Source organism: Ctenopharyngodon idella, chromosome 14 (assembly GCF_019924925.1).
Source record: "Ctenopharyngodon idella isolate HZGC_01 chromosome 14, HZGC01, whole genome shotgun sequence".
Taxonomy (NCBI): Eukaryota; Metazoa; Chordata; class Actinopteri; order Cypriniformes; family Xenocyprididae; genus Ctenopharyngodon; species Ctenopharyngodon idella.
In genome coordinates, this window is record NC_067233.1 from 31,016,544 (window position 1) to 31,040,466 (window position 23,923).

At 41.6% G+C, this 23,923-nt stretch overlaps 1 protein-coding gene across 1 annotated transcript; it reads left to right on the plus strand.

Moving 5' to 3' along the window:
- Positions 1 to 232: 232 nt before the first annotated feature.
- Positions 233 to 16,142, plus strand: LOC127494460 (uncharacterized). The gene is made up of 2 exons (XM_051860385.1): positions 233 to 3,131; positions 12,000 to 16,142. Exon 2 carries the CDS (start codon positions 13,316 to 13,318, stop codon positions 14,318 to 14,320), a length of 1,005 nt encoding a protein of 334 aa, XP_051716345.1. The 5' UTR covers positions 233 to 3,131; positions 12,000 to 13,315; the 3' UTR covers positions 14,321 to 16,142.
- Positions 16,143 to 23,923: the final 7,781 nt, after the last annotated feature.

Below are 23,923 nucleotides of genomic sequence, written 5' to 3' on the forward strand. Positions count from 1 at the left end.
TCAATCATTCTATTTCAAATGTTTAATAAAACAAAGTGTTGAATAAAACAGACTTAACTAGACAAATATCACTACTGCACACCAGATAATTCAGTCAGTAATATTATGCTTTGTACCAAAACAATATTTTTCTGTAGAATGTGATCACTATAATTTGTGCATTAATTAAGCTTGACATTTTTGAATAATTATCAGAACAAATTTAGAAACAGGAAGTCTTGAGTGAAGTCTTTTTCAAGTACACTTTATTGTCCTTGCTACACATGCTACATGTAGTTATTAATAACTTTGAATTATGTACATGCAACTAACCCAAAATCTAACCCTATAGTAGGCACATAGTTATTTATTACTCAGTACTTAATTGGTTACGCTGTAACACAAATACTTTAAAATAAAGTGTAACCTCTTTTTCCAACTAACTACTGTTACCTTCAGCAAATCTCAATTTGTTTTATGAAGTGAATTTTGCAATGCTGTGTGTCTGCCAACTGCCTAAAATTCTTTCATCGCATCGCATGTTGCCGATAATGAATAAAAGGATGGTTCACCCAAACAGCATCTGTGCCACGAGCGAAACCCAGTGGGGGATTCCAAGACCCAGTAAACATAAATGACCAGACACGGTACTGACCCTGCTTTCCGGGTCAAGAAAGTAATGTGTGTGACTTCCATCAATGCTGAAGAGCAGCATGGAGGACACTAGGGAACTAAGGAAGCACAGGGTGAAAAGCATAAGATGTTTCTTATGTGACATTACATTAGTATTCTAATTTACATAGACATCTTAGACACTATATTTAACAAAATAATCATGAAAATACAAATAAGTTGAAAGGAATCTTACCCTAATTAAACTTAATTGGTAATCTTTATTAAAACAGTAGAACATTTTCTACATGTTTCAATGCTCTATAATATAGGGCTGTAAAATATATTAGTTTTCTCACTTTCTAAGTCAAAATGTTAACCTTCAAAACTAAACACTTCAGTGGCTGCTATTAACAGTGTGTGATGGCACTTTAAGCAATGTGAGGACATGATTTTCTATTTGTGGTTATTTATATCTTTAACATTAACGATTCACTTGTGCTGCTCTTTACATGGGTAGCTGAAAACTTTTTTCTCAGTATCAATGTTGAAATGTGTACACTTGTATGAGGGGAAAAAATGGTCTTTTGTGATGCTGCAACCATTTTGGTGGCATTTCTAAAAGTACAAATATTCCACGTGGTCTCTAAATTAATATGAATTCATGAACTGCATGCAGATTATATAATTCAACATCAGGTCCCACTTCATATTAGGTGTCTTTATTGTGTACTTACATCAAAATTATAATAATAATAATTGTTAGGTACAATGGCTTTATTGTGTTGATGTTGTATTGCTACACTAGCTGATATTGAGGTGGATATGGGTAAGGATAGCACAGGATTGGTGTAATTATAGTGTAATTATAGATGTAATTACATAAATCAATTATGGCTGTATTTATATGCAGGTATATTTAAATATAAGTACAATGTAAATAGAGGTATGTACACATTAAGTGCATTGTACCAAAGGATTAATTTAAATCTTAGTACAGTTAAGGACCCATAATATAAAGTTGGACCCAATCAATATCCTAGAAAAATGGTGAAAGGCTTAAAGATGTTTTTACTTGTGGATATACTGGGACATATCATGATGCTGCATTTTAGACTTGTGACATTGACTTAAGGATACTATAACGAACTCACAAATGACCCTTTACTGCTGTTTTATTGTTCAACCTTTAATAAAACCAATCGAACCTTAGTAGAAGTATAAGGATCCACTGAGACACCCAGCCACAACCGTGTAAAATGAAACAAAACAAACCATCCCTTTTCTGGCTTATACCATTGTGTTTTGGCTTTTCTGTTGTCATTGCCTATTTCACGCCTCATATTTTCCTTTTAAAAATATTTAGTCACATTTTCCTGTTTAAAATACAGAAATACCGCAACACCACCTGTCAGCCACCCACAACGCTGCCCTTTTATCTTCAACAGTTTCCCCAGTTTCCCCATCAACAGCAATTTCCCCATTCAATGCAATCACCATCAAATGCGAGACAAAATGCTTCTGGCATGGAAACTCAGCCATCCTACATCTACTGGAGCCTTTTGGATGAGTGGTGAAATGTCTTCAATAAGTGTTCGAACACATCCTAATACTGTCGAATAATTTTGGTATGGCAGTCTCCTAAGTACAGTCATTTAGAGAAGCACTGACCACATGTTTCACGGGGACTGTCCCTGCAATTAGTCACTTTGAAATGACAAGCCTTTTTCAAATGTCAGGCAATGAACTAGACTTTAAATATGCAAAGCAATTCCTAATGACTAAATTAATTTCTAATATGAATTTTAACATCAAAACTAGCTTGTGCATTTATACAAACAATAATAAACTTCTAAACAAAGAAAACAACAGTCATAACTTACTTGTAGCCTAATTGGGTCATTCTCAGGAAATGGTGCTATTTATGTGGAATGTGTGCCCTCATTTTTACTGATTAAGTCTCATTATGTGGATTTAACATGTGCAGTTTATTTTTATAAGGTTTTTAAGGTTACACGACAACGAAAATTTAATTCCACATGCTCCCTTTTGTTTTACCACAAATATTTTTTAAACAAAACACTGCTTTAATTAATTAATAATTACGTTTTCTTAACTCATCAAACTAAAAGTAAAAACTCAAGACAGCTTTGACAGCAGCATGCATCCTATGTCACACTTGTGTGGTGGGGTGGTCTGTGGTTCACTGAGAGAAATGACAGCTGCTGGTGATGCAACCGTTTAGAGGTCTGAGGGTGTTTCGCGTTTTGTACCCTCTGTCTGTTCGTACCCTCTGTCTACTTGTAGCGAACAAGTGCAAAGACAGAAACAAAGTTTCACTATGTTAACTCCCACTCTCTCTCTCTCTCTCTCTCTCTCCACTCCACTCTTGAGGTTAGAACTATTATCACCGTGCAGTGCAATTTCGCACTTGTGCTTCAGGGTTGATCACTCTAGATGACACACATGCTGTGTGGGCAGCATCACATCCATGCCACTATAGCACTGGTCACGTGGAAAGAGCCATCAGCGCTAACATGGTACGTGTTTTGTGTGTCTTCTGCAGAAAATGTGGTTAAACTGTAAAAATCTGTGGCTGCAGCTCCCTGGCTATCTGATCCGTGCAAAACCCAAACGTTAGGGTTGTGTCTGCTCACCATCAGTTTCTGTTTTTTTGTTTTTTTTGTTTGTTTGTTGTTTTGTTTTGTATTCAATTCTGCTTTACCCTCATATGTACAAATCTGTTGCAATTCTCAAAAGAAATATTGAGGCACATGCCAAAATAAAATGGTTTCCTGTTTATGCACTCTGACTTTGAGAAGTTGAGCTCTTCGCACCTTTGCAAAATCTTCCCACAGTTTGGGCTGTTGCTTTTTTTTTTTCTCAGAAATATAGTACCATTTTAGTCATTATAAACTGATTTCTAAAATCTACATTTTGTTTTCACTGCACAGAAATTTCAACCAGGTAATCTTCTGAGTTGAATGCTGATACTATAACCCCCACCCCCCACCCCCCACCCCCCACCCCCACCCCCGAAAGCAACGAAAGCAACAAAAGCAAGTTATTTTATAACAACAGTGTCAAAATACATAATGTAATACATAAAGTAAACAATCAACTTACGTACATTATGTATTATATCAAATGCCTGCAGAGGGTGCCAGCGGCTAGGTGATTGTTGTTGTTACACTTCTTGCTTTTGTTTTTACAACATGATCAAATCCTTTTTTAATATTGGCCAAGCAACATTTAATTCAAATGTCCACTTAATCTTTAATATTTGTCCACATCTTTATGATATAAATGCTGCAGTCACTGTAATTTCAGTCAGGACCACTTTAGTCAATTTTTTATTGGCATATTTTGCTGAAGTTACATTTGGCGGTATGGCTCTGTTCTAAATTCCCTGTCCTTTTCATGAGCTCCATGAAAGCTAAAGGCCGGAATACACCAAGCCGACGCCGACGAACTAGTGGCAATGAAAGCAGACTCTGGGGTTGGCTCACGTCGGCAGGGTCTGTGTCCAAAGTTGCCCTGACACACCAAACCGACGCTCGACACCCGACGGCCAAGTAGCACATCATTCTGCGCCTGCGCAAGATGAAATGCATTTCCGTACCAGCAGGTGGCAGTAGCTGAACGGCCAATCAGAATGATCAGATGGCCCGATGGACCGACGAGCTCCGACACCGATTCAACATTACGAATCAGCCAAAAAAAGTCGACGAGGACCAACTTCAGCTGACGGTGCGGAACACACTGAGAAAACTTAGTCGGCCGACGAACAAAAACTGCCCGACGGCCGACCGTCGGCTTGGTGTGTTCTGGCCTTAAGACCATAAACACAAGTTTATGGGGGAGCTGGGGGAGGAGGTGGGTTGCAAGCAGCGTGCAGTGGAAGCAGCCAAGCAAGGAGAGAGACGGAAGCTGCGTTTAAGTAATGCACCTTAAAATAAGTATTCTACTATGTTAGCGTAGGTTTATATATGATAGCACTATGTTATGCTATATTATCATCTTTTAAATTGTTTAATATATCGTGAAGCCTTAGAAAATGGTCTAATTATGATTTATGATTTATGATGATTTTATTATCGAAATTGAGGCGAAATCGAGCACGCAAAATGAATTAAAAAATCGTGAAATCTGGCTACAAATATCTTTACCATGGTTCAAAATCCAATACTTAGCACATTAAAATATTGAAATTAAGGAACAGCAAGGATTCCAGGGCCCAGTTTATGGCTGGGCCCCTCTCTGTCCGTAACGGCGGACAAAGGTTTGCTACATTTTGATTGGATCCTGGTGGACTAACACAAACAAACTGTCCAACGCCATCAGATAAAGATGTAAGGACAACATCCAGACACCTCTTAGAGGGCAAGAAGAAGACCTCTTGTACCAAGCCTGGGAAGGACAGGACTTCTCATTGGTCCACATGCAGTTTCTGCCCTTCACCCATCTAGAGACTATTTCCTAAGGTTGGCCAGAGACTGCCATAAAAATTCCTCAGGACCTCAGCAGCAATGGGTGAAACAAAGAGAGATCACAAAGATCCATCCAAAGCCATTCAAGACTATGTTTGAAAACCTTAGAACTGATGCAAACTACACACATCCATTTCATACTTATTCACAGAAATAAGTATTCTCAGTGATAGCTATTTGTAGTGCAACATCTGACACAAATTCATCTGTTAATGTACAATTGAATGAATGCATGACAGTTCAATCTTCTTCCATTGTTTAGTCTCTATTTGTTTAGAATATTGCCAAAGGTATTCTGGTGGTGGTTTGGAATGTGAAAAATGCATTGGTAAACATTAAAGACACTGTAAAGACTTCCAACTTTATGCTTTATGCAAATGAGTTCCACAGGGGAAAGAAGGGTGGGCCACACTTTGTGTGTCCCCTTTGATGCTAGCAGCCAATCACAGTACTCGAATGGAGAAGCGCCAAATTGCAATCTCCTCCTTGTCGGAAAGGGACAAAGGTACCCTTTCAACAGACACTCCTTGTTCTGGGTCTCCCATCGGATGAGACATAACAAATACACCGTTCTGGGTCTCAGCTCTGTAAGGAGTGAGACATTAACAGATATATCGTTCTGGGTCTCAGCTCTGTAAGGAGTGAGACATTAACAGATATATCGTTCTGAGTCTCCCATCGGGTGAGACACAACAGATATATCTTTCCGAGTCTGTCCTGTACAGGGATAGACACTAACCGATATGCCGCTCTGAGTCCCCGCTTGCGAAGCTGAGACACTAACAGATACAACACCGTTCTGAGCCTCTGGTCCATCCAGAGAGAGACAACAACAGGTCCCACGATCTGAGTCTACAGCTTGTGAGGCAGCAACAGAGATGACCACGTTCTGAGCCTCCAGCCTGTGAGGAAAGAGACATTAACAAACATTACGTTCAGAGTTTCCGTCCAGTGAGACAGTAACGACATTTGCAACAAGGTTAAGCTCAGGAGAGCAAACCTTGCTTCCAAGGTACCTTCCTCTGCATGTTCCAGATCGTTAAGGACCTTCTGCACCTATGCCAGGGCCTCATCTGCGTGTTCCAGATTTTAGGACCCTTTGGTGCTCCAGGAGATCAGCATCCCACAGAACTTTGTGTTCAAGACTGTTGAAACAGATTCTGGCTCCTCTCGAAAACCGGAAACGAACGAAATTTTGACCGGAACGTAACCAGAAACGGAAACGAAATCAAATTTAATAGTTCTGAACAGAAACGCTAATTTGAAATGGCCATTAACCGGTTAATAACGTTATTTTTTCATTCTATTTAATATTTTGATTTGGCAGTCAACCATCACGAATTCAAATAGTACAGCCTATGCAAATGTGACGCTGACACATCCAAAGTGTGTGAAATGCCCGCGCTCAGGCTCTACAGTGAGTGAAATGCCCGCGCTGACGCGCTCAGGCTCAGCTGTCAAGTCATCATAGGTTAGGTAAGTCACAATGGCAATGCCCTGGCATTAGTTTTTCCGATGATACATGTCACCAACCGTCAAGCATTAGGCCTACATTTAAGTGAAAATTAAATGTCAAGTAGGCTAATATGCAGCTTGTTGTGCGTTTTGAAACCAGCGAAAATTGCAGGGTATGTAGAACATGAGCTCACACAACGTCACATCACGCACATGCAGCGCTTCTGTTAACGGAGAAAACAGCATAAAACTATAGGCCTACATAACACATACACAATAAAAGGGAATATTTAGGCCTATAGACTACACGATATTTCACTAGCCTATATAATTAGGTCTACAGATTAACAAAACGAAAGTGGTTCATTGTGGCGCACTCCAAAGATCAATGAAAGGAAACAGACATTCTGCTTGTTTTCGTTATTTAAGTGTCTTTTGTAAATGTATGAATTATGTCTTGCTTTTACCCGTACAGTTTACTGTCGTGTAGAAGAAAAAAAATTCCAGTGGTCGCGCCGGCGCCTCACGCGCGCGCAAACAAATTATTGCATTGCTTACTTGATATCGCAGCCTGTTAAATAATTAAAATAAAATACAATCAACCAAACATATAAAACACACTGCTCAATTCAATTCTGTGATACAATCTGCCGTTTACCAGCCGTGACCACCGCCTGACTGTGCTGTTACGTGAAGGATGATGTCGATAATGCGAGTGAAGTACAAAGCTTAGGCTACATAATAAATAATAGTTTAGCATTCGTCTCGAAAATGGAAACAGTGCCGAATGAGAAAGGTAAGCTTCAGATTCACTTTAAATGAATTCGTTTAGCATCTTATTTAGTTTTATTTCTAATAAATAAACCTGTTTCTCGCCTTGAATATAGCAATAGAAGCTGGAATGTCATTAAAAAAGAAGAGATTTTTTTTTTAATTCGTTATAGGCTGTTAACTTTAGAGGTTTTGTGGTAAAATAAAATAGGGCAGTTTTGTTCATAATTTATGTTTACAAACATTATAATTATATTATATATAGGCTAGGATGTTTGTTAACATTTTATTTTATTTACCGATAAATTAGCCTACATTATTTCTGAATGTAATAATAAAATGCGACGTATACGCGACATATTTTTTTCCTCTCAGGAACAGCGTCGGTATTTTTAACCATGCAGCAAACATTTTAAAATATCTTGGAAAAAATACTTTATAAACCGTTGATAGCTTTTCCTTTCGTTTAATAGGTTTACATTTGGACAGAATCTTGTTATAAAAGATAATTGTAGGCCTATTGGCTAAGACGCAAATACTTGTTTCTTAATAAATAAAATGCTGTACGTATTATTATTATTATTATTATTATTATTACTACTATTATTAAGTAGGGTACATGCAAAAAAAAAAAAAAAAAAAAAAGTTAAAAAATAACGTTATTAACAGTTATTTTTTCTTAAACAAACCGGTTTCGGAACGTTAATAATACAGGAGGAACGCTGGAACAAACGTTAAAATACCGATTCTGCTCGGAGTGAAACGATTGAATTTTTTTTTTTTTTTTTTTTCGTTTTTAAGCCCTGGTTTGAACCAATTTAAGTTTGCTTTATGAAACAGAATTCACTGACAAGTCTGACTAACTAAAATAAGCCTGGCTTGTATTCTAATTTTGTTTTATGAAACAGCCCTCTGGTCTACTTTCTCAAGCAAACTTCAAAGTTTGCCATCAAATTTTACTCATCTAGTTATATTTGAGATTCTACAAAGTCACCAAAGTTTGTCTAGATGCTTCTCAGACCCATCCTGGAGGCCCCACAGCACTGCACATTGTGTATATCTGCCTTGTCAGATAAACCCAGTTCAAGTCTTGCAGTCTAAAGTCACGATATGATGACCTGAATTGCATTTACATTTTTGCAGTGCTTGAAGTGGGCAGGTACGCACCAGGACGCAGTTGTAGCAAATTAGATCAAAAGGGAAATATAAATAATTAATCATAACTTGTTATAATTATAAATATTTGGATCAGTTAATCGAATTAACTCCATGTAGCTGAATTAATATTACCATCAATCAATCAATCTGTTCATCCAGCGAACACTCATTATTGATCATCTATCAACTATTCAGAAAGGATATTCTCGTGGCCACAGAAAAATAGCTCTTTCTTAGCATGTAGCTGTGATCACAATCAATTAAACTGACATTGATTTATAAGCAGACCAGGATCAGCTCACAAGAATGTGCACAGAAGTTTTATTTAACTAAATCATGAACACATTAATCTATAAACAAACACATACACACAAATCACGCATACATGGGAAATGAGAAAGTGGAAGTGAATGAAACCGTAGCATAACAGAGGAATAGAGCTATGAAAAGAGTCATTTAACGAGCTGAAAGAACCATCAGTTTCTCACTATAAAGCACCTTTGTTAACTTAATACAAAATCGTTGTTTAGTGTTCAAATGTACAATACTTGCAATTGCCTTAGCTGTTAAAGAGCGTCCGGATATGCAGTCTCAGGAGAAATTCTTGATGGTTCGGTCCGATGTTGTAATCAATTTCTTCCGCTTTGAATGTAGAAATGAAGACGAACTTGCGCTGTTAATTTGACTCTGTTGTGGTCGAGGAAGTTGTGCATGGCTTGCTGATGAGGCCTGGTGAGGTCTCACATGGACAGCAATTGGGGACAGTCACCAGATCATGTGTTGGCTTTTAAGTTCCACAAAGGTCACACCTTTTAGTTTTGGTTTGACCAATAAGAAAGGTGTAATTCTCAAATGGGAAATTTCCTTAGTTTGAAAGCTGACTTATTTGCATGATCTCAGAGTTCTGGTAGTTTGTGAGCCTATAAGCTCTGATTAATATAACAAGCATACAATGCATTCTATGAGATGCTGATGTCCACCAAAGTGTGAGTCATTAAACAATGATTATTTTGATAGAAGACACCACACAGATTGGGCTTCATTAACTAGTAGTTCTATCATCAGGCATGCATAACACTATAAAATATTAAAAGACAGTATACAAACAGTAATAACACACAAAATGCCCTGGGGAAATGGTTTTGCCAATGAATTAGTGGATAGAATTCCATGGGACTGCATGTCTGTGGCTGCGTCCGAAATCGCATACTTCCCTACTATATACAGGTGCTGGTCATATAATTAGAATATCGTGAAAAAGTTCATTTTTTTATTGTAAATTATTTTAAAAAATGAAACTTTCATATATTCTAGATTCCCTACATGTAAAGTAAAACATTTCAAAAGTTTTTTTTTTTTTTTAATTTGTTGATTAGAGCGTACAGCTAATGAAAGTCCAAAATTCAGTATCTCAAAATATTAGAATATTTACATTTGAGTTTCATTAAATGACCATCCCTACAGTATAAATTCCGGGTATCTCTTGTTCTTTGAAACCACACTAATGGGGAAGACTGCTGACATGGCAATGGTCCAGGAGACAATCATTGACACCCTCCACAAAGAGAGTAAGTCACAGAAGGTCATTACTGAATGGGGTGGCTGTTTACAGAGTGATGTATCAAAGCATATTAAATGCAAAGTTGACTGGAAGGAAGAAATTGGGTAGGCAAAGGTGCACAAGCAACAGGGATGACCGCAAGCTTGAGAATACTGTCAAGTAAAGCCGATTCAAACACTTGGGAGAGCTTCACAATGAGTAGAATGAAGCCGGAGTCAGCGCATCAAGAGTCACCACACTCAGACATCTTCAGGAAAAGGACTACCAAGCCACTTCTGAACCGGAGACAACGTCAGAAGCATCTTACCTGGGCTAAGGAGAAAAAGAACTGGACAGTGAACAGTGGTCGAAAGTCCTCTTTTCAGATAAAAGTAAATTTTGCATTTCATGTTGAAATCATGGTCCCAGAGTCTGAAGGAAGACTGGAGAGGCACAGAATCCAAGCTGCTTTAAGTCTAGTGTGAAGTTTCTGAAGTCAATAATGATTTGGGGGGGCCGTGACGTCTGCTGGTGTTGGTCCATTGTGTTTTATCAAGTGCAAAGTCAATGCAGCCATCTTCCAGGAGATTTTGGAGCACTTTATGCTTCCATCTGCTGACAAGCTTTATGGAGATGCTGATTTCCTTTTCCAGCAGGACTTTAGCATCTGCCCACAGTGCAAAAACCACTTCCAAGTGGTTTGCTGACCATGATATTACTGTGCTTTATTGGCCAGCCAATATGCCTGACCTGAATCTATGGGATATTTTCAAGAGAAAGATGAGAAACAGTCGATCCAACAATATACAGATGATCTGAAGGCTCAATAGTGCCTCAGCAGTGCCACAGGCTGATCACTTCCATGCCACACTTCACTGATGCAGTAATTTGTTCCTTCCCCGCACCACCGGAGGGAGCCTTCACCGGAATATTGATAACCATCATTCAGACTACATTTCCCATAGGCCCTCATTCCTGGGACTGATTGCACACACACCTGCACCACATCACACTCACACTATTTAAGCAGCACGCACACACACTGCGAAGTCTTGATTTGCCCCGGTGATCATTTCTAAGCGTTTCCTGTGGATTGTTATACTGTTGCCGTTTGGACTGTTTACCTCTTGTGATTCTCTGCTGCCTGCCTTGATCCTTGCCTGCTTACTGGACTGTGTTTGTTTGCCGCCTGCCCTGATCTCTGCCTGCTGCCTGATACCGTTTGTCTGCCGCCTGCCTCGACCATTGCCTGTCCCCGTTTACGTCTCTGCCTCTGCCCTTACCTGTGTGTATACTATTCTTAATAAAAGCTGCAAATGGATCCCCATTCTGTTGACCCATCATTACAATATAGTATGCAAAAAACAGTATGTGAGGCGAGTAGTAGTCCGAATTCATAGTATTCGAAAAACAGTAGGCGAAAGTACCCAGATGACCTACTGATTCCGCCCGAATTTTGTAGTAGGCATACGATGGACGCTGTGCTATCCCGCGAGGCCACAGGAGAGGATTCTTCATATTCGAAAATGGCGGAAAGCGACGATACGGCTCTTTTCAAGTCTAAGTACCTAAGGGGAAAACGGTGTTTATTGTGGTTAAATTGCACTTGTTTAACATAATGTAAGTAAACGGCTGACTTATTGAAAGTTTAAACAATGTAAATCGATGAGAAGATTTTGAGAGTCGGCTGTAAAAAGATGTTTAATCATTATTACTGAGAGCACATCAAGCTAACGAACAGATCGAGCTAAATCAGCTTGTTAACACTGTTTTATTTAACGGAGACGTTCGTTGTTAAGCAGTTTAATGAGATTAGTAAACTTAACAGACAGCAACATTCAGGCGGCAGTAGATTGTAGGGCTCACAGTTTTTAAATGTTATTGTGGCGAGGGGGGCGTGGTTCAGCGGAGTCAGCAGCGGGAGAGAGAGTCAGGAGACGAACGGTGAGTGAGTGGGTTAAATGCAAATGACGAACACCTGTCTCTTGTTTCAGTAATTGGTGTGGAGAGAGTATATAACACCAGGAGAAACAGGAGTGGGTGAGAGAGAGACGGACTACTGACTGCTGCCCCGCTGGTGATCTACGTGTGAGAGAATTGTGAATGATTTGTGACCGCTTTGTGCCTGTCTGCACCCCTTTTGTTTTGTATTGTGAGAATTAGTGCAAATAAAAAGCAGTCAGTAGTCAAGCCGACCCTGTCCTCTTCCTTCCTGAATACTGAACTTTGCTACACTGGTGCCGAAACCCGGGAAGGAAGACGGAAGCCGCCGCCATGCAATCGTCCTCCGGATCGCCATTTGCGGAGATTATCACCTCCCTCGCGGTCATGCAACAAGAACAACACCAGGCCCTGCTGGACTTGAGACAGGATCAAGAGAGGTGCTTCCAAGTCGTTGTTCAAGCCCAGCAGGAGGACCGCGAGAGGTTCCGGAGCTGGATTGACCGGGAGGTTCGACCGGAAGCCCTGGAACCTCGAGCTGTGCCCGCCCACCTACCACTCCACAAAATGGGATCTGAGGACGACCCGGAGGTATTCATCGATCTTTTTCAGAAGACGGCCGAACTGTCGGGCTGGCCGCGGGACCAGTGGCCGATGCGCCTGGTCCCGCTGCTCTCCGGGGAGTCCCAGATAGCGGCACAGCAGCTTCCGGTGCAGAATCTCCTGGTCTTCGACGACCTAAAAAGGGCCATCCTCCAGCGGGTCGGCTGGAGCCCTGAAGAACATCGCCAGCGGTTCCGTTCCCTGGAACTGGGCGAGTCCGGCCGACCGTTCGTGTTGGCCCAACAGCTCCGGGACTCCTGCCGCAAATGGCTGTTGGCTGAGGGAAGCGACGTGGAGAAGATTGTCGATCGAGTGGTACTGGAGCAGTTCATTACTCGGCTCCCACGGAGGACAGCAGAGTGGGTCCAGTGCCACCGCCCCACGTCGCTGGACTCAGCCATCCACCTCGCGGAGGACCATATGGTGGCGTGCCCAGGGGTCGGCGAACCCCTCCCATCTGTCTCTCTCTCCCCGTCTTCCCCTTCTGTCTCTCTCTCTCGTCCTGTCCCTCTCCCCAGGTCCCGCCCACCTGTCCATCCTCGAGTCCCGCCCCGGGGGGCGGGTTGACCAGAGCCAGTTTGGGGGTCCCAGAGCCCCGCCCAGGAGGGCGGGACTGACTTCCGCTGGACAGGACCCCGCGCCTGTTTCTCCGCTCTCTCCACGCCAATCATTTACCCCACTCCCTGCCACTGGGGCGGCGGGGAGGTCTGGGCCAGCCTGTTGGCGTTGCGGGGACCCGGAGCATTTCGTGGACAGGTGCCCAGTGATGGAGGTTGGGACAATGGTCCGGGTCCCGGACGCCCCGCAGGCTGCCCCCGGTCAAGCTGGCTGGTATCAAATACCTGTGAGTATCAAGGGGGGTACCTATCAGGCCTTGGTGGATTCAGGCTGTAACCAAACCTCGATCCATCAAAGCCTGATTTCATCCGGGGCATTGGATACAAGCCGCGTGGTTAAGGTGCGGTGCGTACACGGGGATGTGGTGGTATATCCGGTAGTGCCGGTCATTATCCAGTTCAGGGGCCAAAAGCATAGCGTTGAGGTGGCAGTTAATCCGCACCTCCGGCATCCGTTAATTTTGGGGACAAATTGGCCAGCATTTTCTGAATTATTGGGTTATTTATGCACGGATGCCTCTTGGGGGAAACAGGCGATGGTTGGGGATGCGCAAGCACAGGCGGGAGAGACTGAACGGGGACCACTGAGTGCTGCTTCAGGGGAACAGAGTGAAATTGAGAGAATAATTCTCTCGGATCGCGATGACTTTCCCCTGGAGCAGTCTCAGGATGAGACCCTAAAACGTGCATTTGAGCAGGTCCAAACCATCGACGGTCAGCCTCTCCAGCCTGGACGGGGGCTTACTTATCCATATTTTGCAGTTATAAAAAATCGGTTGTATCGGGTGACCCAAGACACCCAGACAAAAGAAGATACAACCCAGTTGTTAGTTCCAAGGAGCCGCAGGGAAATGCTTTTCCAAGCGGCTCATTCTAATCCAATGGCTGGACACTTAGGACAGGCAACAACACTAAATCGCCTCATGACCCGATTCTTTTGGCCGGGCATTCACGAGAATGTGCGCAGGTGGTGCGCGTCTTGTCGTGAATGTCAGTTGGTAAATCCACCGGCCACCCCAAAAGCGCCTTTGCGCCCCCTCCCATTAATGCAGGTCCCCTTCGAGAGAATTGGTATGGACCTCATCGGGCCATTAGAGCGATCAGCCAGGGGACATCGCTTTGCATTAGTCATTGTGGATTATGCAACTCGATAGCCCTCCGCAGCATTTCCGCGAAGAGTGTTGCGGACGCACTGTTTACTTTAATCTCCCGGGTGGGGATTCCAAAAGAAATCCTCACCGATCAAGGCACGGCGTTTATGTCACGTACTTTACGCGAACTTTACGAATTATTGGGCATTAAAGCGATCCGTACCAGCGTCTTTCACCCACAAACTGACGGGCTGGTCGAACGTTTTAATCGCACGCTTAAAACCATGATTCGTAAATTCGTACAAGAAGACGCCAAAAATTGGGATAAATGGTTAGAACCCGTTGTTCGCTGTGCGAGAAGTCCCGCAAGCCTCCACGGGGTTTTCCCCCTTCGAGCTTCTTTACGGACGCCAGCCCCGCGGGGTACTGGATGTCCTGAGAGAAACTTGGGAGGACGGACCATCTCAGAGTAAAAACGAAATTCAGTATGTAATGGACTTGAGAACAAAACTCCACACTTTGGGGCGGCTATCAACGGAGAATTTGTTACAAGCCCAGGACAGACAGAGCCGGCTGTACAACAGGGGAACTAACTTGCGTAAATTCGCACCGGGAGAGAAAGTGCTTGTATTACTTCCAACGTCAAGCTCTAAATTATTAGCAAAGTGGCAAGGACCATTTGAGGTCACACGGCGGATTGGAGATCTCGATTATGAGGTTATACGGTCTGATAGGAGAGGGGCACGTCAGATTTATCACCTCAATCTCCTTAAAAAATGGAATGAGGCAGAGGCAGTGATGTTGGCGATGGTGATTGGTGGAGAGGATGATCTCGGGCCAGAGGCGAATACTAAACACCAATCTCTCGCACTGGCCCCCGGAGGAGATCATCTCTCGCCCTCCCAGCTCACTGACCTAACGAAATTACAAGCAGAGTTTGCGGACGTGTTCTCGCCCCTACCGGGCCGTACTAATTTGATTCAGCACCATATCGAGACAGCCGGCCGTACCGTTTGCCTGAACATAAAAAAAAAGTGGTTCAGGCAGAATTAGGAGCAATGCTTGACATGGGCGTAATAGAAGAATCCAACAGTAACTGGGCGAGCCCAATAGTTTTAGTTCCGAAAACGGACGGCTCGGTTCGGTTCTGTGTGGATTATCGCAAGGTGAATGCTGTGTCGAAATTCGACGCGTATCCAATGCCACGGGTGGACGAACTGCTTGATCGGCTCGGTACGGCTCGGTTTTATTCGACACTGGACTTAACAAAGGGATATTGGCAGATCCCCTTGTCTCCATTATCTAAAGAAAAGACAGCTTTCACCACGCCGTTTGGATTACACCAATTTGTTACCCTTCCGTTCGGGCTGTTCGGGGCTCCGGCTACCTTTCAGCGTCTCATGGACAGAATTTTACGGCCCCATGCTGCGTATGCTGCTGCCTATTTAGATGACATAATTATATTTAGTCATGACTGGCAGCGGCATATGCAGCATTTGAGGGCTGTCTTGAGGTCGCTGAGAGGGGCTGGGCTCACGGCCAACCCGAAGAAGTGTGCAATTGGGCGGGTGGAAGTAAGATATCTGGGCTTCCACTTGGGACATGGGCAGGTGCGTCCCCAAATTGATAAGACGGCAGCAGTTGCGACCTGTCCGCGTCCCAAGACCAAAAAGGAGGTGAGACAGTTCCTAGGGCTGGCGGGATATTATAGAAGGTTTGTACCTAATTATTCGGACCTCACCAGCCCTTTGACTGATCTCACTAAAAAGGAGGCACCAGATACGGTCCAGTGGACGGAGCTGTGCCAGCAGGCCTTTACCCAAGTGAAGGCTGCTTTATGTGGCGGGCCGTTGTTACACTCTCCTGATTTTTCTCTCCCTTTTCTGTTGCAGACAGACGCGTCGGACAGGGGGCTGGGTGCCGTCCTGTCCCAGGAGATAGAGGGGGAGGAACGGCCGGTGCTGCACATTAGTCGGAAGCTCTCGAAGAGAGAGACTAAGTACAGCACCATAGAAAAGGAGTGTCTTGCCATCAGGTGGGCCGTCCTCACCCTCCGCTATTATCTCCTGGGACGGGAATTCACCCTCTGTTCGGACCATGCCCCCCTGCAGTGGCTCCACCGCATGAAGGATACCAACGCGCGGATCACTCGTTGGTATCTAGCTTTACAGCCTTTTAAGTTCAAAGTGGTCCACAGGCCGGGTGCTCAGATGGCTGTGGCCGACTTCCTCTCCAGAAATGGGGGGGGGGGGCTGCAGGCCGGATGGCTCCCCGGCCTGAGTCGGGCGGTGGGGGTATGTGGCGAGGGGGGCGTGGTTCAGCGGAGTCGGCAGCGGGAGAGAGAGTCAGGAGACGAACGGTGAGTGAGTGGGTTAAATGCAAATGACGAACACCTGTCTCTTGTTTCAGTAATTGGTGTGGAGAGAGTATATAACACCAGGAGAAACAGGAGTGGGTGAGAGAGAGACGGACTACTGACTGCTGCCCCGCTGGTGATCTACGTGTGAGAGAATTGTGAATGATTTGTGACCGCTTCGTGCCTGTCTGCACCCCTTTTGTTTTGTATTGTGAGAATTAGTGCAAATAAAAAGCAGTCAGTAGTCAAGCCGACCCTGTCCTCTTCCTTCCTGAATACTGAACTTTGCTACAGTTATGTAAATAGTTTTTTTTTTTTTTTTTTTTTTTTTTAAGAATACGTATATACTCTTTATTATTATTATCATTGTATTTATTTATGTATATATTGTATATAATTTAGGCTATGTATATATTGTGTGTATTTCCCTCTCCCTCTCTTGTCTATATCTATCTACACATTATTTATTTATATACAGGTGCTGGTCATATAATTAGAATATCATCAAAAAGTTGATTTATTTCACTAATTCCATTCAAAAAGTAAAACTTGTATATTATATTCATTCATTACACACAGACTGATATATTTCAAATGTTTATTTCTTTTAATTTTGATGATTATAACTGACAACTAAGGAAAATCCCAAATTCAGTATCTCAGAAAATTAGAATATTACTTAAGACCAATACAAAGAAAGGATTTTTAGAAATCTTGGCCAACTGAAAAGTATGAACATGAAAGTAAGTACTTAGTTGGGGCTCCTTTTGCCTGAATTACTGCAGCAATGCGGCGTGGCATGGAGTTGATCAGTCTGTGGCACTGCTCAGGTGTTATAAGAGCCCAGGTTGCTCTGATAGTGGCCTTCAGCTCTTCTGCATTGTTGGGTCTGGCATATTGCATCTTCCTCTTCACAATATCCCATAGATTTTATATGGGGTTAAGGTCAGGCGAGTTTGCTGGCCAATTAAGAACAGGGATACCATGGTCCTTAAACCAGGTACTGGTAGCTTTGGCACTGTGTGCAGGTGCCAAGTTCTGTTGGAAAATGAAATCTGCATCTCCATAAAGTTGGTCAGCAGCAGGAAGAATGAAGTGCTCTAAAACTTCCTGGTATACGGCTGCGTTGACCTTGGACCTCAGAAAACACAGTGGACCAACACCAGCAGATGACATGGCACCCCAAACCATCACTGACTGTGGAAACTTTACACTGGACCTCAAGCAACGTGGATTGTATGCCTCTCCTCTCTTCCTCCAGACTCTGGGACCCTGATTTCCAAAGGAAATGCAAAATTTACTATCATCAGAGAACATAACTTTGGACCACTCAGCAGCAGTCCAGTCCATTTTGTCTTTAGCCCAGGCGAGACGCTTCTGACGCTGTCTGTTGTTCAAGAGTGGCTTGACACAAAGAATGCGACAGCTGAAACCCATGTCTTGCATACGTCTGTGCGTAGTGGTTCTTGAAGCACTGACTCCAGCTGCAGTCCACTCTTTGTGAATCTCCCCCACATTTTTGAATGGGTTTTGTTTCACAATCCTCTCCAGGGTGCGGTTATCCCTATTGCTTGTACACTTTCTTCTACCACATCTTTTCCTTCCCTTCGCCTCTCTATTAATGTGCTTGGACACAGAGCTCTGTGAACAGCCAGCCTCTTTTGCAATGACCTTTTGTGTCTTGCCCTCCTTGTGCAAGGTGTCAATGGTCGTCTTTTGGACAACTGTCAAGTCAGAAGTCTTCCCCATGATTGTGTAGCCTACAGAATTAGGCTGAGAGACCATTTAAAGGCCTTTGCAGGTGTTTTGAGTTAATTAGCTGATTAGAGTGTGGCACCAGGTGTCTTCAATATTGAACCTTTTCACAATATTCTAATTTTCTGAGATACTGAATTTGGGATTTTCCTTAGTTGTCAGTTATAATCATCAAAATTAAAAGAAATAAACATTTGAAATATATCAGTCTGTGTGTAATGAATGAATATAATATACAAGTTTCACTTTTTGAATGGAATTAGTGAAATAAATCAACTTTTTGATGATATTCTAATTATATGACCAGCACCTGTATATGTATTCAAGTTGCTCCAAATCAGCCTCTGTCATGATGTTCACAGACATGTCTTTTTATTCTGAGGTAAAATTTGCTAGCTGGTGCATCCAAAATGGTCAATATTCATATTCTTGCATTTTATTCATATTTTATGTTAATCATTTATGGCTTATGATTTATCAATATCAATTGATTTCATATATTCATGTGCTCCCTTATGGTTATTCTTCTTGATGTCCATGGTGTATGCTTGCTATATTCACTTGTTCTTCAAAGTGTTCCAATGTGACAGGTCACGTTGACACGTTTGTGGTTAGACACCTGCCAAGTACTGCAGAAGCGATGGTGTTTTCAGAATTAGTTGCTCATTTGAATTTGATGTACCTTTTATATCAAAATATGTCTGTTTCCATTTCTTCAGATATGTGATAATGCAAGATCTGCAAAATTCCCTAAAGGGTGTCAAAACAAACCTATATCTATTTTCATCTATTTTTTTGACATTTGACCAGTCTATGACATAATGGATAAATCCATTTTACCTTTTCTTATTAGACCAAAACATAAGTTTGAGTGGGATGTACGTTTTCCTATGCTTATGGTATAAAATGGACTGGGTCTTTGATAGTTTAGCTTTTTCTTTGCTTTTCTTTGCTCTTCTGCTTCTTCTCTTCTATCTCTCATTTCATTCTGCAAATGTCTTAATTTTGTTCCTTCTTTCTGTATATTCTTCATCTTCATCTATTAGATACAACACTCTGGATTTTACAATACTCTAGATTTTATTATTAACCATTAATTACTTAATTTGTTTGTCTCTATAATTTTTAATTAATAAATGTGTTATCCCTTATTCAAATTTGATCTCTGACATAATCATTGCTGGACTGCCTGGATCTCATTTTCTCAAGTTTTTGCATCACTAGCTAAATATCTAGGTGATTATACTTTGACAAATATTTAACAAGCTGTGATCTGCGAGCAGCTGACCGATGCCTCCTTTGAGCTGTTGATTGAATCAACGTTAAAACACCGATGAAAGCGGTAAGCATTAATAAAAACATTGCAGATGAAAGCGGAGTAGAGCGGGCCCTTTAAATTTTCGCGCTGTTGTGACGACGCATGACATGTGACAACATTAACATGGCGGATGTAGTACGTCCGAATTCCATTTATACTACCCAAATTCATACTATATAGAACGTACTTTTGTAACGGTCGGGAAGTACGTTCAAATTCAAATGTAGTACCTACTCATGTAGTATGCAATTTCGGACGCAGCCTGTTTCTTGTAGCCTGTACCAGAGCCATTGAAAAACATATTATATCATACTTAACGGCTCTGGCCTGTACTGTTCTCTTATTGAGAACAATCAATGTCCCAATTGTCTTTGAAGTGTATGAGTGAAGAAAAATGGTGATAATTCTCAGTGGGGAAACCATACATCACAGAGTCTGCCTAGGTGAAAACTTGTGAAGATTATGAAGAAGAATGGTGTGTTTGATCAGTCCAGTCGTTACACGGTACTGGCACTTATATATTTTAAGCTGTAGCGTACCCTCACTTTTTCTTGCATACCAGCACTTCTCACATGTTGCCGGTACCAGGGGCGTCAACTAGGCTCTTTTTCTACTTACAGATTAGCTCCATAATCTCTACACAAATTTGTGATCGCCTCAGTCCCCTTTAAGCCCCGGGTATACTTCGGCCGTCCGCGTTCGTGCACCGTCCGCATGACGTAATTTTCGTTATGCGAAGGGCTCACGACCGGCCGCACACCCCATCCGCGTGCAGCCCAAATTTCGAGACCGCGCGGACGGTGCGCGTGCAACAACGCATGCGCAAGCAGGACAGAAGAGTCCACTAGGTGGCAATACGCACAGTATACTGAGCACAATGTGCAGTCGCCGAAGAAGAGACTGTAAAGAGCGATTCAAAAACAAGACGAGTAAACTCAGAAGCATCCCTTCTCCATTGTTTTTGTTTCCTGTTCTCTTGGTGTATCTTCTGAATTATGTTGTAATAGTGGATGCACTATTTTTCTTCTCCGATCCTGCCCAGCTAATGTCCCGTTGATGACACGAATGTCTGGTCAAGAGTATAGAAAAAAACTGTATTGCGCATGTGTCGAACTCGGTCATCCGCGCGCATCTGTGGTTTAGTACACTTTGAAGGACGCGCGGACGGGTCCGGGCGCCGAAAGTGAAGTATACCCGGGGCTTTAAACCTCAAATGAAAATGGCTGCAGGCTTTGACTCCTCCCTGTCTTTTAGTCAGTGCTATTCAGTGTGTTCCTCAGTCTGCAGCGGCACAGTGCCAGCGTCAGAAGCACAAGGTGTGTGTTTATCAACTGATTATGATATGTGCATCTGCAGTTCTTTGTCATGAATGCTGTTTACATAATGTGCCGTTTACATAATGCAGGAGTGATACTAGACAGAAAATTTTCTCTGCGTTCACCCCTCATTACACTGTTTTCCTCCAGCGAAAATGATCCGTTTTTCGGCACAATTTGATGAAAGCCTCAAACGCTTCAGAAAACCTCGGTTTCCCATCACTACACTGGCCCTCATTTATCAAACGAACATAGAAACCAGTGTACATCCGAACGAAAAAATCAGCTTACGATAACGCGTACGTGTGATTCATTAAACTTTCATATGCGGCCAATTCCGTCGCACGAATGAACTGGTGTTGATAAATGTGGCGGCTGAAAACAATCGTCACTTAAATATCACGCCCCAAATTTTAGAAGCCTCGCCCTATAGTTTACAACACAGATAAACATAACCCGGCCATGAAGAGGAAGTAATCGCATGGAAAATAAATTTATCTTACTCTAAAAACACTCCTCAACCTCGTAATTGCAAACAATAAAATTAATTTAAATAAAAAATACCGGTAAATAAAACGAAATACTTACAAACATTATTAATATATATACATTATTAATATATATAAACTTGGTTATTTTAGTACCTCACTCCACAGAAAATCTTTAAAATTTATTTTATTCAGAACAGAACAAGAACGAAAAATAAGTAGCTATAGCCTATTATAAATTGAAACACAAATTAGGCTATAGTGGCATTCATTATAAAGCAGAAATGAATCCAAACGTTTCCATATTCGCGATGTAATATTTATTGCTTGCTAAACTACTGTTCCTTATGTAAACAAGGCTTTCTATTCCATTCTTGTTTTAATATCCACGTAAAACATCATCCTTCACATGAGCAAAAATCTGTTTGGTTGGGCGTTGCGCGCGCCGACTGGTACAGATGGATAGCGGACCATTAAACTGAGCAGTGTTAACTTTGTCTGCATTTTAGTTTGCTGAAATGGCTAAAATGTAAAGTTAGCAACGCTAGAACTGATATGTAGCCTCTCTGTGTGTGTGTGTGTGTGTGTGTGACATTTGACATTTTAATTGTGTCGTTTAATGGTTAATGATCGGTTAGTGAGTGATTGTCGGTCAGGAAAATAATCTAAATTTTCTCATAACAATTCTTCACCAGATTTACTTTGCTGCACGCAAGTTTCCGCTGACTCAAAAACGTGCATACACGAGCTGAGACCTGACCTGAGATTTGATCGTAGCCACCGCTCACGCTCATATTGATAAATGCCAAATTTTGCGTGGAAACGAGCGTACGCACAGTTTTCTGGTGTATGATCGTTTGATAAATGAGGGCCATTCACACTGTAAAAGTGATTTGTTGCTTTAAGTTAAAGTAGCCTAACCTGGTTGCCTTAAAAGTTTGAGTTCATTTAAACTAAAAATTTGAGTTGATACAAAGAATGAGATTAGTTTATTCAACTGATCAAAATATTGTTATCTGAACAACATTTTTAACCTAAGCTGATTTGACAAAAGATTAGTGAAAAGTTGTGATAAAACATAAAGATAACTCATTTAAACTGCTTATCAAATTGAATGACAGAGAAACATCATGTAGTTATGTCTTTCTACTAAATAATGACCCAGCTGCTGATTGTGACATTTATGTAATATGTATATGTTCTGTGTTTCCCCTTCATTGTGTTTTTGGTTCAGTCCCTGTGACCTAGTTTTCCTCAGTCTTTTTAATTAGTTATGTCATTCACCTGTGCCCTGTTCATTTACTCATTAAGCTCCTTTGTTTGTTTTAGCATATACTCCCCATGTCTTTCAGTTCTTTGTACAATCTCGTCTATGAGTAACGTCAATGTAACCGTTAATGTCAGTGGTGTTTCTCCTGAGTATCTCCTGTGTGTTCTTATTAAAGATTATTCTGTACATTCATCGTATTCGTGAGCTTCATGACTACCACGTTACATGAGAGTTTATTAGAGTATAAAGGCATTTGTACGGAAGCCCTAAACGGCCATGGATTATTATTTTTTTCTATCTTGTTTTGTCTGATCACCACTTATTTTCTCGTGATCTCGAGATAACAAAAGTTGTTTTGTCGTGATCACGACTTAATTTTCTCGTGATAAAAGTTGTTACGACTTAATCACGACTTAATCTCTGCTCTAAATTACACAAATGTGCCAACAGGTGTCAGTATATTACCAAATATAACTGATGGGGTGCGGTAAATATCCACTTTACTGTATTAGTTCATATTGGCCCAGATTGTAAGAGTTTCGGACAGAGAGAGTCTTCGTGATCGCTTTATTTTGTGCAGTATTGTATGCGTTAAGTAATTAACTTAACTGTTAAATGCTTGAATATGATTATTTTGCTTGAAAGTGTATCTGTTATCGTTACGTTCTGGCTGCTAGATGCATGACTGACAGTTTCACTACCCCAATAGTTTGGTCTGATGCTAAACTTATTGCTTATTAAAACTAATTTTGATGTCACTGTATAGTATTCTGTTTGCACCTTATTGTGTATCTTTAAGACGCCATTTTAATCATCGCAGTTTCAGTGTTCGTTTACCTCATGTCACTCAATGTATATTGATAAGAAATATGATTTATAGCCAATGTCATTTCATTCAGTGATGTGTAACCTATTGTATTTTCTACATTTCTTTGTAGAAAACCACACACATACACATAAACACTCTTCCCAAACAGCATTGTTTTTTCCAAGATTGTTTTAGCCTATATCAACTGGAATAAAGTTTTGTTTTTTGGAAATCTGGAGTATTGCACCTCTTTTTAATGGAAGAGCTAGGAGGAGGAAGACAGTTTAACACACATGATATAAACCTATTCTACATGCCGAATAAAAATACCCAGCAAGCAATTTTATGTCTAATA